This window comes from Meles meles, chromosome 18, assembly GCF_922984935.1.
Source record: "Meles meles chromosome 18, mMelMel3.1 paternal haplotype, whole genome shotgun sequence".
In the NCBI taxonomy this organism is placed as follows: Eukaryota; Metazoa; Chordata; class Mammalia; order Carnivora; family Mustelidae; genus Meles; species Meles meles.
The window spans coordinates 28,523,646-28,539,827 of NC_060083.1; the positions used below are offsets into that span (position 1 = coordinate 28,523,646).

At 37.9% G+C, this 16,182-nt stretch overlaps 1 protein-coding gene across 3 annotated transcripts in view; it reads right to left on the reverse strand.

Annotated features, from left to right (window-relative positions):
• USP32 (ubiquitin specific peptidase 32) overlaps positions 1 to 16,182 on the reverse strand; it is a 221,590-nt gene that overhangs the window by 105,659 nt on the left and 99,749 nt on the right. For all 3 annotated transcript variants that reach the window (XM_045984380.1, XM_045984379.1, XM_045984378.1), the window contains exons 3-4: positions 5,408 to 5,513; positions 1,763 to 1,881 (exon numbers count right to left, since the gene is read on the reverse strand). In XM_045984380.1, coding sequence (XP_045840336.1) covers positions 1,763 to 1,881; positions 5,408 to 5,513 — 225 coding nt within the window. The remainder of the gene's footprint in view (positions 1 to 1,762; positions 1,882 to 5,407; positions 5,514 to 16,182) is intronic.

The following is a 16,182-nucleotide window of genomic DNA, read 5'->3' on the forward strand; positions in this document are numbered from 1 at the left end:
TCTCTTACTCTACGGCAGGTTACCTGTTGCTTGGACATGTCAAGCACGTTCCCAACTCAGGGCCTTTGCTGTATTCTCTTCTTGAGAAATGCTTTCCCAGGTATCTGCAGGTTGTATCTCTCATCCTTTAAATTTTTGGTTCAAATGTCACTTCATCTGACAAGCCTTTCCCAACTATCCTAAACAAAATACCTCCACTCAGTCACCTCCTGCCTATCTCCACCTATCCCCCTTATTTTACTTAAATTTTCCCCTATAGCACTAACTACCATCTAATACATGTATCTGCTATTGTGCATAAACTTTAGAGAACTGGGTGACTAACCACATTTAATTCCCATCTATAAAATGGGAATGTGTGCATAAAACCTATTAAAATAAGAAAAATATACATTCTCCCCCAAAATGTACAGAGTACTAACACATTTGACATCTCTGTGAAAAATCCAATTAATCAGGCCTGCAAAGATTAGATGACTTTTTGTGACCAGAAAATGTTTGTTAATGGAGAGAAAAACCACAGCTTAGTTTGTCTTGAAGTACTGAAATACTACCACAGCAACTTCCAGTCAATATGTCAGAAGCAAAAATGTAGGAAGCCAAACCTTTTGTACCAAACACACAGAAATGCTGAGTAAAATGTAACACCATAAATGTGACCAAAAAGCATACCAGTGAGCTCAAAGCAAGAAAGGGAAATCTCCAGGTGCTATCAACACAGAAGAAACTCAAAGACAGAATAGTGAAAAGCTAAAGCTAGAGGGTCCAAAGAGACGTTAGAACCACATATATGCATATGGCTGGAGTACTGACAATCAGTGCCTACACAGTTAGGAAGGTGACTAAATTAAACTGCATAAAACTATGAGCAGTAAGGGGCTGTCCTATCTGTGAAATGCAAATGAGTCAAACAGCCACCCATAAGAAATCACACAGCACTGGGGTGCCTGGGTGGCTCAGTGGATTAAGCCGCTGCCTTCGGCTCAGGTCTTGATCTCAGGGTCCTGGGATCGAGCCCCGCATCGAGCCTGATTCCTCCTCTCTCTCTGCCTGCCTCTCTGCCTGCTTGTGATCTCTCTCTCTCTCTCTGTCAAATAAATAAATAAATAAAATCTTTAAAAAAAAAAAAAAAAAAAGAAATCACACAGCACTGAGTGTGCTGCAGGAAAGGATCAGAAAATTCTAAAAGGGTTTTTACTCTACCATCTCTAGGGACTTTTCTCATATTAGCAGACCAATGAAAAGGGCAGGGGAGGTGGGGTGGAAAATATTATCTTTTAAAGATACACATTTTTTTATTGTTTAGGTTTTCTACAATGAAAATGTATTTATGAAAACAGAAAAAAAATAACAGGTTTTTCAGACCCAAATATTTCACTATGCAAATCAGTTAAGTCAAATGAATGACAAAATAAGCCTTGACATGTCCCAGAGTCACAGATGGCTCAAGTCCATTAGTACAATGAAAAGCAAGGACACTACAATGTGAGCAATGCTCAGCTTCCTGCAGAATCACCAGTTGTGCTGGGGTCAGAATGTTTCATTATACCATAAGTACAGACACTTGCCTTTAAAGCAGAATTGGGAATTTTCAGATTCACAAATACAGCAGTAGTAAGTGTCAAGGACCTCTGGGCACAGCACATAAACAGTTGGAACATCAACCATTAAAATAAAAAATGTCAATAATATGCTGCACATAAACATCTAAGAATTAATACTTTGTAATAAGCAGAGATGAAATGTAAGTCTTTAAATATACCTCTGAGAAACACTTCCTGAGTGTATCTGGGACTTTACCATCCACCACATGGAGCATTCTTTCCATTTCTTCCCGTATAACATAGCTCCCAGATTCACTTGCAAAAAGACTAAAAATGTCTAGGAAAAAGAAAGAATAAATTAAACACCATAGATTAAATATACCTTGGTAGAAGTAGTAAAGGAAGAGAGAGGTAAATACTACTGAGTGATTACTAGTGCCAAGCACTCTATAAATATGTAATTTAATTTATTCCTTAAAAAAAAAAAGAAAGAAAATGAAACCAGCAATACAAATTAAAAGAGCAATGTGGTATCTTTTCAAACACAGCAAATGTGCAAAAATGTTTAGGTGTGACAATACTAAGTGTTAGCAATAAATCGGGAGAAACAGGAACTATTACTCACTATTACTAAGAATATGAATTATTGCAACCACTTTGGAGATTCACTTGGCCAAGTCTAGCAAAGGGAATATATGCTAGAAATTCAGATTCTAAGCAACTCAACTTCCACCCTTGAGAAACTTTCATACATGTGCATGAGATACAACAATGTCCACTGGAGTATTATCAGCAATAGCAAAACTCAGGGGGAAAAAAGATAAATGTCTATCAATAAGAAAATAGGTAAACTGAGATATACACACACTATGACACATAGCAGTTAGAATAAAGGAAGTGTTTCAAGATGGATAAATATAAAAAATATTCAGGGAAAAAGCAAACTGCAAAATAATCTGTACTGTATACCATTTACTTAAAAAAGTTTAAAATCTGAAAAACAGGTGAAGATATGTTTAAGGGTTTATACAACATCATAACTATATAAAGACCTACATGAGGAATGAAAGAGCACTATATTCATCAGAGTGGTTACCTCTGTGAAGGAAGAATGGGGATAGAACCATGGAGAGATACAGAGAGACAGCACCACACTTTGGCTGTAATGTTTTATTTCCTAAAAAATAAGATCTGTAACAAATATGATATAATGTTAAGTATAAAGCTGGTGGATGTACCAAGCTTTGGTGGATGTACATATTTTATATATATATGTTTGAAATATTGCTGTTATGGATTGAACTGCATCTCCCAGAAAGATATGTTGAAACCCAACCTCCAGGTACTTGTGAATGGGAACTTATTTGGAAAGGTAGAAGACAGAAAGAGAGAAGAGACATTCCATTCCTCTGAAGGCCTGGCGGGTTTCGCTGCCTGCCTTCCTGCATCCCATTGCAGATTTCCTCAGATGGATTATTTGCTCGAGTGCTTTGAACACCTGTTATGGGTTGAACTGTGTTCTCCACTAAAGATGGTAAAGTCCAGTACCCATAAATGTGACCTTATTTGGGAGAGGGTCTCTGCAGATGTAATTGAGTTAAGATGAGGTCATCACGGTGGGCTCTAATCTAACATGACTGATTGTACGAAGAGAAGACAAAACACAGTCAGAAGGAAGCCATGTGAAAAGACAGGCAGAAATTGGCAGTGATGCAGCTACAAGCCAAGGAACATCAAACATGATACCATGAAAAATTAGGAAGGAAGCATTCTTCTTTATAGGTTTCAGAGGGAGCAGGGCGGGCCCTGCCAATATCTTCAATTTGGACTTCTAGTTTCCAGAACTGTAAGATAGTAAGTTTCTGTTGTTTTAAGCCACTTATGAAAGTCTGCAGTACTTTGTTAGGGCAGCCCTAGAAAACTAATACAACAGTATAATAAAAATAAAGAGGGGCGCCTGGGTGGGTGGCTCAGTCAGTTAAGCGTCTGCCTTCAGTTCACATGATTCTGGGGTCCTGGGATCAAGCTCTGCATTGGACTCCCTGCTCAAAGGGGAGTCTGCTTCTCCTCCTCCCTCTCCCCTCTGCTTCTCCGCTCTCTCTTGTTCTCTCAAATAAATAAATAAAATCTTTTTTAAAAAACGAAAAAATTTGAATATAGGTTTATGTCTGTGACCCTCCCAAAATGTTATTTTTAATTACTGGCTGCCTGGAGCTACTAGTATTTGTTTGTTGGTAGAAGGATGCTAATTTGAAAAACCAGGATCACAGTTAAATTCTAACTGGGTTTAAGGATACCAACAATATCTTAACTGTGATGATGTGGGTATATATGTGTCTAAACATATAAAAATCTACACTTTATATATGTTGCATTTTATTTTAAGTCAATTACACCTCAATAAAACTATAAAAAAGCAAAATAATTAAAAAGAACAGTCTAAATTCAGGGATTTAGAGATTTAGGGGAAGCAGTCAGAAGGCAGGTTAGAAAAGGAAGAAGGAAGAAAGACCCAACATCCAGTGGCCAAGGATAAAAACCTGGGAATTCTTAGAGCAAAATGTTATATGTATATCCTATGAAACAGAAACATTTGCCTTTACTTCCCCTGGGAAATTTTTTTTTCTTTTTTTAAAGATTTTACTTATTTATTTGAGAGAGAGAGAGTGAGCGAGAGAGAAGAGAGCACAAGCCCAGGAAACAGAGGGAGAAACATGCTCCCCGCTGAGCAGGGAGCCCAATTTGGGACTCACTACCAGGACCCAAGGATCATGACCTGAGCTGAAGGCAGAAGGTTAACCCACTGAGCCATCCAGGTGCCCCTTCTATGGGAAATTTTCAGTAAAAACTTTCATCCTGAAAAGAGACCCACCTTCATTAGCAGTTGCTTTCCATTTTTCCTATCGTCCACCAGCCTCTGGAAATCACTAATCAACTGTGTCTATGGATTTGCTTAATCCAGACATTTCATATACATGTAATTACATACTATGTGGCCTACTGTGACTGGCATTTATAACTTTAACATCATATTTTCAGGTTAATCCATGTTGCAGCATTTATTTGTACTTTATTCCTTTTTTTTTTTTTAGTTATTTTTTTTAAAGATTTTATTTATTTATTTGACAGACAGAGATCACAAGTAGGCAGAGAGGCAGGCAGAGAGAGAAGAGGGGAAGCAGGCTCCCTGCTGAGCAGAGAGCCCCATGCGGGGCTCGATCCCAGGACCCTGGGACCATGACCTGAGCCGAAGGCAGAGGCTTTTACCCACTGAGCCACCCAGGTGCCCCTGTATTGTATTCCTTCTTATTGTCAAGTAGCATATTATCGTATAGACATATATACTTTGTTTATGTTGAATGCATCAGCTGATGGCCACTAGGGTTGTTTCCACCTTGTGACTATTATGCACAGTGCTTCTGTGAATACTCAGGTATATTTTTTCATTGAAAACATTTTTTCAATTTTCCTGGATATATACATAGGAGTGGAATTGCCAGGTCATATAACTCAATGCGTAACAGTTTGAAGTACTATCTAAGAGTTTTCTGAAAGTGACAGTACTATTTTACACTCCCATAACAACGTATGAGCGTTGCAACTTTTCCATCCTCACCAATCCTAATATGTCCTTTTTGTTTCAGCCATTCCGGTAGATATGCAGTGATATCTCACTCTAACTTTAATGTATCTTTCCCTAATATCTGATTATGTTGAGCATTTTTTCAAGCGTCTATTGGCCAGTTGTATATTTACTTCCGAAAAACATCAACTCAAATGCTTTAACTGTCATCGGAATTTTCAGGTAAATTATTCTACACACCAATGTAGTATTATCACTCTGAGATAATAAAAGTGCTTACATTTTGCTTTCTCTTCATCTCTGCCTCTTGTAAGAAGGACAAGTCCAACTATTAAGTTATTGAAGTGCAGTCCTTTGGATGTTCCACCAAAAGAACAGTAGATCACCTGGGAAAAAAATGATAAAGCCAACATTAGATGTTTCAGTTGCTGAGGAATCTGAAGCTGATATCACCTTTAACAAATCTTGTGTCCATCTCCAAGTAAGGCTTTGGTAAACTTCAGTGCAATGATGTTGTTTCTTTCTCTTCTTCCTCTCATACATCTTGTTACTGCACTAGCTAAAAATACATTGTATCTATTCTAAGGTACATATATCACTGGCTCACACACTGAATATTCTTTCTCTTTGGAGTCCTTATGAAGGCTAAAGAAGATAAAGCTCCTCCCCCCATCTTCAAAATCCCCAAAGATGTGATAAGAATTTTGTGTAATTACAGAATTTCCTTCCATCTCTGTAAAACTTACACACATTTTTATTCGAAAGATGAACATTCTTTAAGTGAAAGTTCAGAAATGGAATGGCAATCATATTACAATATAAAAAGATTTTTTTATTTGATGGACAGAGATCACAAGTAGGCAGAGAGGCAGGCAGAGAGAGGGGGAAGCAGGCTCCCTGCTGAGCAGAGAGCCCATAGCGGGGCTCCATCCCAGGACCCTGAGATCATGACCTGAGCCGAAGGTAGAGATTCAACCCACTGAGCCACCCAGGTGCCCCTTTATTACAATATATAAATGTATCAAATTAAAAAGTTGTATACCTCCAATTTACACAATGTTACATGTCAAATAGATTCAATTTCTTAAAAGTAAAATATAAAGACTTTTATTTATTTATTTGAGAGAGCACAGAAGGAGGGAGAGGGAGAAGCAGACTCCCCAGTGAGCAGAAAGCCAGATGCAGGGCTTGATCCGAGGACCCTGAGACTACAACCAAGCCAAGGCTGATGCTTAACCCATTGAGCCACTCAGGTGGCCTAAAAAGGAAAACATAGAGAGACCACAAAAGACATTTTTTATACTCTTAGAAATGAGTATTATAGTAATTAAAAATAAAAAGAGCCATGCATAAAAAGGGACAGCAACAACAATCACACAAATTCATTCATTCGACAATTCTTCACTGAGTCCATAGGGTGATATTGTGATATAATAAGAAATAAGTATTTGGTGTTATACCAGGTTCCTGACACAAGAGCTTCTAAAAATCCTTCCTGAGTGATGTAGATGAAAGGAGCATCTTTTGTTATTCATCCAATAAGCACTGTTCATTCACATGCTAATGAAGTGACTCCTGGTGGGCCTAATTTACAAAGCCTCAAAATGTCAGTTTACCAGTCAAAGGAAAAGATGCGATTAGAGGGCTGTATTCAGCTTCATTCCCGAGGGTTCGGAAACTGAGTTAATCACCAATAACCAATCAAAAGCCAATTATTTAATCAACCATACCTACATAAGTGAATTTACATTAAAAATCCCTAAACCGGGGCATCTGGGTGGCTCAGTTAAGCATCTGCCTTCAGCCCAGGTTGGACTCCATGCTCAGCCAGAAGCCTGCTTCTCCCACTCTCTCTGCCATTCCCCCTGCTTGTGCTCTCTGGCTGTCTCTCTCTGTTAAGTAAATAAATGAAATCTTAAAAAACAACCCCCCCCCAAAAACCCTACACCACAAGGCCTGGAGAGCTTCCCGGTTGGTGAGCACATCACGGTGCTGGAAGGGTGGACCCAGAGATGGCATGGAAGTTCTGCATCTTGTCTTCCTCCCTGTCCATCCACATCCCTCTTCTCCATAAGCATCACTTCCCATTTGGCTGTTACTGAGCTGTCGTCTTTAAAATAAACTGGTAACAGTAATTAAAGTGTCTTCCTGAGTTCTGTGAGCCATTTCCAACATTTCTACCAAACCCATAGAAGGGGTCAGAGCAATCTTAGATTTACAGCCAACTGGTGAGAAGTAACAAAGGTCCAGGACCTGTGACTGGCATCTTAATTTGGGGGCAGATCAGACCTGTGAGGTCAGCACTAATTCAGGGTACTCAGTATCAGAATTGAACTGAGTTGTAGAACATCTAATTTTGGTGTGCAGAGAGTTGAAAAACTGACTGATAATAGGAAAAAAAACCCACAGTTTTGGTGTCAGAAGTGCCATATCGTTTAAAACAACCAAAGTGAGGCGAACCATAAGAGACTATGGACTCTGAAAAACAACCTGAGGGTTTTGAAGGGGCGGGGGGTGGGAGGTTGGGGGAACCAGGTGGTGGGTAATAGGGAGGGCACGTATTGCATGGAGCACTGGGTGTTGTACAAAAACAATGAATACTGTTACGCTGAAAAAATAAATAAATAAATAAAATTTTTAAAAAAGATATAAAGCAAAAAACAAAACAAAAACAAACAAAAAAAAACAACCAAAGTGACCTAGTACTTGCCATGCAGAATTTTTGTCAGTAAAATGCATGATTAGAAAGTAGTTCAAACCCAAAGGAATCTATGGATTCAATGGAATTCCTATTAAAATACCAAATCATCTTTCATAGACCAACAACAAACAATATTAAAATTTGTATGGAACCACAACCCCACCACCCCCCATATTCAAAGCAACCTTGAGAAAGAACAACAGAGCCAGGACTCTCAGGTTTCAAGATATATTACAAAGTTAAAGTATTCAAAGCAGAACAGTATTGGCATAAAAAAAAATAAAGATCAATGGAACAGAATAAACAGCCCAGAAATAAACACATACTTATATGGTCAATTAATGTAAGACAAAAGAGGCAAGACTATACAATGAAAATATGACAGTCTCTTCAATAAATGGTGCTGGGAACACTGGACAGGTCTGGGAAACTAGACCATCTTCTTACACAAAACACAAAAATAAAATAAAAATGGACTGAAGATTTATATGTGAGACATGAAACCATAAAACTCCTAAAAGAAAATATAGGTAGTAATTTTTTTTGACATCAGCTGTTGTAACATTTTTTCAAGATTGTTTCTTTAAGCAAGGGAAACAGAAGCAAAAACAAAACTATTAATATAAATGTTAATAAGTATTAATATTTATAAAATATAAATAATATGAAACAAAAATAAAAATCTTTTGCATAGAGATGGAAACCATCGACAAAATGAAAAGGGAATCTACTGAATGTGAAAAAATATTTGAAAAATAATATATCTGTTAAGGGGTTAATATCCAAACTATATAAAGAACTCATACAACTCAATACCAACACCCCCCACCCCAATAATAGAATTAAAAAATGGACATGGGGCACCTGAGTGGCTCAGTCGGTTAAGCACCTAATTCTTGTCAGGGTTGTGAATTCAAGTCCCACAGGTTGGGCTCCACGATGGGCATGGAGTACTTAAGAAAAAAAAAAGGGCAGAGGATTTAAACAGACATTTTTTTCCAAAGCAGACATACAGATAGCCAAAAGACACATGAAAAGATGCTCAATATCACTAATCATCAGGGAAGTGCAAAACAAAACCAAAGAGGTGTCACCTTATACCTGCTAGAATGGCTAGAATAGAAAACACAAGAAATAACAAGTGTTGGTGAGGACTGGAGAAAAAGGGAGCCCTTGCACACTGTTGGTGAAATTATAAATTGTGCAGCCCCCGTAGAAAAGGGTATGGAGGCTCCTCAAAATATCAAAAATAGAAATACCATATGATCCAGTAATTCCATTACTGGCTATTTACTCAAAGAAAATGACAACACTAATTTGAAAAGATATATCCACCCCTGTGCTTATTGCAGCATTTTTTTATGTAACCCAGGTGTCCACTGATAGATGAATGGATAAGGAAGATGTTGTATGTGTACACACACACGCGCGAATATTACTCAGCCACACAAAATGGATGAAATCTTGACATTTGCTACAACACGGATGGAGCTGGAAAGTATTATGGTAAGTGAGATGATTTCATTTATATGTGTAACCTAAAAAACAAAACAAATGAATAAAACAAAAGGCAGAAACAGACCCACAGATACAGAAAACAAACTGATGGCTGCCAGAGGGGCAGTGTGGGGAGGATAGGCAAAATGGGTGAAGGGGAGTGGGAGATAATAGGCTTCCAGTTATAGAATGAACAACTCACAGGGATAAAAGGTGCGACATAAGGAATACAATCAATAGTACTGTAACAGTTTGTACAGTGACTGATGGTAGCTACACTTGCGAGCACAGCATGATGTATAGAGAAGTTAAATCACTATGCTGTACACCTTGAACTAATTATTTTTTAAAGATTTTATTTTTATTTATTTGACAAGAAGACAGAGAGCCCAAGCAGGGGGAGGGGGAGAAGGAGAGAGGGAGAGGCAGACTCCCTGCCAATCAAGGAGCCCCATGCAGGACTCGATCCCAGGACCCCGAGATAATGACCTGAGCAGAAAGCAGTTGCTTAACCAACTGACGCCACCCAGGCGCCCCCACCTGAAACTAATTTAACATGATGTAGCAACTATACTTCAATAAAAAAAGAATTAAAGAAATAACTTATATAGTCAATATGAAAAGTGAAAATATATTATTTATTAAATGTATTTACATATATATTTAGTAACATTCTTGATGCCAAAAACTCTGTATCTCTGGTGCCACTGATAGAAAAGTCTAGGAAAAGACACCTAGAGAGATGGCTTCAGATCAGAACACAAAAAACATTAAAAAAAATCTTAACAGATATACTCTGTGGAATAACTATTTTTAGTTGGACTCTGCATAAACTGAAGGAAGCTAACAGAAAACACCCTCTATCCTGAGGCAAGGGTAGAAAACATCATAGACCTAGACCTATAGAGATCCCCTACCCCTGGGAGAGAGGTAGAACCACTGAGAAAGTCTCTGAGAATATACTGTCTGCCTAAAACTGAAACAGAAAAATGGAAAACAGACTGTCTCCCACTCCAGCACCCTCTTCCATCCCCCTCCCCCATTGTGTTAGCAAACACTGACAATAAATAATATCAGTCTACTGCTGGGGAGGGAAGATTAGGGAGACAGACCCTCTCTGAGGTACTGTAACAACTAAGAAAGTACGAAAGTAAGATCCAAAGAGCAGACATTAGAAAAATCCTCTGGTGGAGCACCTGGGTGACTCAGTTAAGCATCTGACTCTTGATTTCACCTCCGGTCATGATCTCAGGGTGCTGGGATCGAGCCATGGGTCGGGCTCAACTCTCAGCAGGGAGTCTGCTTGAGATTCTCTCTCTCCCTCTACTCCTGCATACTCTCTCTCTCAAATAAATAAATAAATCTTGAAGAAAAGGAATAGAAAAGAAAAAAGAAAAGGAAAGGAAAGAAAAATCCTCTGGCAAATGAGATCTTACCCTAAAAAAGGTAACTCTAGACTAGAATTTGAAGCCTACCATGCACTGGGTGTCCAGCAATACAAAATGTAGCTCAACGAGACTGACTCAACTACCCATGCTAAACACCTAGCCAGGCATAAAAACTACTGCCCTCAGTCTCTACTGTCCAGTATAAAACACCCATCTTTCAACCAAATTATAAGTTCTACAAGGAAGGAAAGAAAAAAATCACCCTGAGAAAGGAAAACAGGGGAACACAGAGTTCAATAAACCTTTGTAATGCCTCAACAGTAAACTCAAGAGAGTCAAGTAAGAGACTGTCCAAAATGAAATGGAGGGGGAAATATGTGCAGGCAGAAAGGGGAAAAAAAAAAAAAATCCAAGAGCTTGGGACAATCAAGTGATTTAACACACATGCAGTTGAAATCCTAGAAGTAAAAGAGAATGAAGCAGAAGAAGTATCTGAATAGATAAATGCTGAGAATTTTCCAAAACAAATAAAGACACAAAAACCACAGACAGAATCTGTTCTGAGAACAGGCAGGATAAATTATACCTCTGACTTCCCAAAATCAACTAGAGAAATCATAGTCAAACTACTCAAAACCAAAGATAAAAAGAAAATCTTTAAGGCACCGATAAGAAAAAAGACATACTACATTGAGAGAAGCACTTCTCATTGAAAACTACGTAAGCCAGAAGAAGTGTAGTGGCATGTTTACCACACTAAGAAGAAAAAACTGGGAATCCTATACTCAAGAGAAAATATCATTCAAAAAGAAAGGTCAAATAGACTTTTTCAGGAAAATAAAAAAAAGAAGTCACTACCAGCAAAGCTGCACCACACAGAAGCGGGAGAAAAGTACTTTAGGCTGAAGGAACTACAATACCAAACTAGATACATGTGCCTATACAAAAACAAAAGAAAAGGAAATGGCATAAATGAAGGTACATGTAAATATAGTTTTTTTCTTATTTTTAATTGCTCTAAAAGATAACCGGCTGTCTAAAGGAACAGGAGTAAAAATGTAATGTGTTTATAGCATGTGTAAAATTAAAACACATGACAATAGCACAGAAGATGGGAGAAAGGAACTGGACACACACTGTTGCATTCTACATGTACAAGGGTATTTCATGTATCTCCATCCTTACACTGCCACTCAGCAAGAAACTACTTACTAAATCACAGCACTGTAGTGTTTAACCCAACATTAACTCCATTAAGTTATTGTTTTTATAATTATAAAAACAACAGCCAATATTTAAAGACCTGTTATGTGCCATACAACAGTTGTGGTAAGTGCTTTAGGTATTAAGCCTCCAGACGATTCCATGAGGAAGGTATTACTGGTGTGCCCACTTTGTGGTTGAGGAAAACTAGAGCCCAAGGAGATGGTCCAGTCATACATTAATGAGGTGGCAGAGTCAAGATTCAAAACCTGGGCAAGCCAGGTTCCTGAAACTGAACTCTTAACCACTTTGTAGTTCTATAACATGGTTATATACATTCTTTAGTATTACATGAAATGAAAGCCATTACCAGCAAGAATGATACCATTTTGCTGAAATCTATTAAAAATTAAACTACAAAATCCCAAATGATCACAAACTCAATGCATAAGCACTTTATCTTTGGCATCCCTTTTCCCAGTGCTTTAACTTAATGATGAAGGCTCTTCATTTCTGACCACTTAGCTGACTTTAATACAAAGAGATTATAGTGAGGATAAAGTTAATCAAGGAATTTTGGGTAAGAAATGATTTTCAGTTTTGCAAGTATTTCTAAAATGCAGAAGATTTTGTTTTGAATACGCTTGGTTGGAATGCTGAAACATACTGGTAACCTCATTCCCAAAATATAAGAACAGTAATAACCTTCCAAAGCTACCGAGTTCAAAAGTTCATCTGACAGATGAGGAAAAGAGGCCCAGGAAAAGCAACATATTTCCTGAATTCTAAGGCATATGTATTTCTACCTTTTATTAATATTCCAGAAATGATCATGCATCTAACATACCTAATGTGTATTATCTTTTTTTATCCCCAAAAAGTTATTTTCAAAGCACTGGTTATGTGACAACTGACAATATGACAATACTTTAATATTTATGAAATGTTACGGGCAATGCTCATTACTACTCAGTTTTGTTTTTAGGACTGGTGAGAGTGGGTGTGCACAGGATAGAAAAGATATGACTATTAGTGACCAAAGGGTTAGGGATAGAATGACCTATGTGACTTCTGGGCTAAATACCTAATTGCAGGCAAGAGACCCCTCCCTGGAATGACTACCCTTCCCTTGGTGATTTATAGAAGCTCTTTCTGATATGCAGTAAAAATGCCATAAGAACTGATACTGCCTGGAAAGTAGAACCAATACACAAAGGAACTATTACAGAGAATCACCTAACTCCATCAACAGAATTTTTATGAGTGAAAAATAGCTTGTGTTATCTCGAGCTCCTATTTTAGGGGAAACATGTTACAAAAGTGTAGTATCATCTCTAATGACTGACACAGCAATTTTTAAAAAAGGTATAAAAGCTAAAAGTTGGGGGGAGAACAAAAAAAACCCCCACATACTTGGGCACCTGGGTGGCTCAGTGGGTTAGGCCTCTGCCTTCAGCTCAGGTCATGATCTCAGGGTCCTGGGATCAAGTCCCGTATAGGACTCTCTGCTTGGCTGGGAGCCTGCTTCCTCCTCTCTCTCTCTGCCTGCCTCTCTGCCTACTTGTGATCTCACTCTGTCAAATAAATAAATAAAATCTTTAAAAAAAAAAAAAAAACCCACATACTTTCCCAAAGACCCTGATACCTTGAGTCTACCAACCTGTAAGCCTAAAATTGTCTTCAGGGTTTAATGACAAATACATAGCATGAATACACAAAATGAGTCACACTGTATGCTGGTGAAGTTCAAAGAATAATTCAAGCACATGATAAGACCCACAGTACATAACCTATGAAAACATGAAATATTTATTTACATAAAACATACTTAATACCCATAAAACTTGCAAAATTGCTATTCAAATGCAAACTCTGATTCTACATATATGTTGAAAAGATTTTTCCTTTTAAAGACAAAAAGTATTTGTTTACATTATTGCCTTTGCAGATTCCGTTCCAACTAAATGTTTCTTTAATTCAAATGCATTTCATAATACTAATCAAATTTTCCTTTTCTGTAAATTCTATATAGAAATATCATAAGACAGAATCAGACTTAGCTTCAGAAAATAAAAAAGGACCCGTTGAAAGTCCAAATAACATACAGGTGCATAATGAAAATTCCACAAAAAAAGAACAAATACTAAGGAAAAACTACCAGGTATTAGGAAACTGAACAGTACTCAAAGCTCATATGGAGTTGACCATTCAGAAGAGAGATCTCCATTAATATCCAGTACATTTTCAAGAAACTCCAGAAGAATCAATTCTTACTGTTCGAGCTAAACAAGATTTACAGTAGAGGCTACTCAAGACCCAACATAACAAAAATTTAAAACAAGCCTCAGAAGGATTAGACTAATCTGCAACTAATTTTACTGTGTGCTAGAATAAAAAAGAGCTAGCACTCTTTAAATGAAGACAACAAATTCAAGTACTCAAGACATAAAATTTATAACATCCAGTAGAGGGGCACCTGGGTGATTCAGTCAGTTAAGAATCTAGCTCTTGGTTTCCACTCAGGTCATGATCTCTTGGATGGTGAGACAGACAGTGTAGGGCTCTGCATTCAGCAGGGAGTCGGCTTGAAGATTTTTCTCTCCCCCTTTGCCCCACCCCCTGTGTACACCAACTTGCATGCTCACTCTCTCGCGCGCTCTCTCTCCCTCTCTCTAAAATAAATAAATCTTTTTGTTGTTGTTGTTAAAATAAATAAATCTTTTTAAAAAATTTACGGGTGCCTAGATGGCACAGTTGGTCAAGCCTCTGACTCTTGGTTTCAGCTAGGTTGTGACTGCAGGGTGGTGGGATCAAGCCCAGCTGCAGACTCCACACTCAGCACAGAGTTGGCTTCGTTTTCTTGCTCATTCTCCCTCTACCCCCTACCCCATGCTCACTCTCTCTCTCGTTCTCTAAAATATATACATAAATCTCTCTGTCTCTTTAAATATCTGGCACATCTGTGCAGTTTGGATAGTTAAGCATCTGCCTTCAGCTCAGGTCCTGATCTGGGGTTCCAGGATCAAGCCCCACCTTGCTTCCTGCTCAGTGGGGAGTCTACTTCACCCTTTCCCCCTGCCTCTTCCCTCTGCTCATGCTCTTTCACTCTCAACTGAATAAATAAAATCTTTATAAAAAATTTTATAATATCCAGCAGATATAAATAATACTAGATACAAGAGGAGGGAAAATGTAAATAATCACCAGAAATAAAATCAGGCAAAAGAATGACAAAGATGATAAAAACTATGAAAGAAGGTGAAAATAACAATTAAATAAGCTTAAGGATTTAAATGAAGATATGAACATGAAAACTGAAACTATATATTTTTTAAAAATTTTTAAAAGATTTTATTTATTTGAGAGAGAGAGAGAGTGAGCATGTACACACATGAGCAGTGGGGAAGGGGGAGAGTGAGAAGCAGGATCCTCACTGAGCAGGGAGCCAGATTCAGGACTCAATCCCAGGACCCTGGGATCATAACCTGAGCCAAAGGCAAACACTTAACAGATTGAGTCACCCAGATGCCCCTGAAACTGTATTTTATTTTAATTTATTTTACTTTTTTAAGATTTTATTTATTTATCTGACAGAGAGAGAGAGACCACCAGTAGGCCGGGGCGGGGGGGAGAGCAGGCTCCCTGCTGATCGGAGAGCCCGATGCGAGGCTTGATCCCAGGACCCCAAAATCATGACCTGAGCCAAAAGCAGAGGGTTAACCGAGTCACTGAGGCACCCCTGAAACTGTATTTTAAAAGAAAAAATGTAATTTTAGAGTAAAGAAAATAACAATACCTGAAAAATTTACTATACAGCCTTAACAGCATATGCAACACTGGTAAATAAAAGATCAGTGAACCTAAAGGCAGAACAACTGTAACTATCCAAACTGAAGTACAGCGAGAAAAAAAGGCTACAAATGGGCGGTGGTGAGGAGATGGAAAGTAAATAAAAGGGAGAAAATCAGAGTTCCAGTCATGTGAAAAATCACCATTTTCACATGCATGTAATTGGAGGCCAAGAAAAAGGAAGGGGAAACAGAAAACAACATATTTGAAAGATAGTGGTAAAGATCTCTTTCAAGTTCCATTGCAGATCTAAGATTCTCGAAGAAACTCATACAATACAGAAAAACAAATTAAAGTGTATAATAAATTCATGAAAAAACAATGAAAAGTTTGAAAGCACCGAGGGAGAAAAAATGGATACCTTACATAGCAAAACAAAAATAAAAATAATCTCTGACTTCTAATAAGAAAAAACAT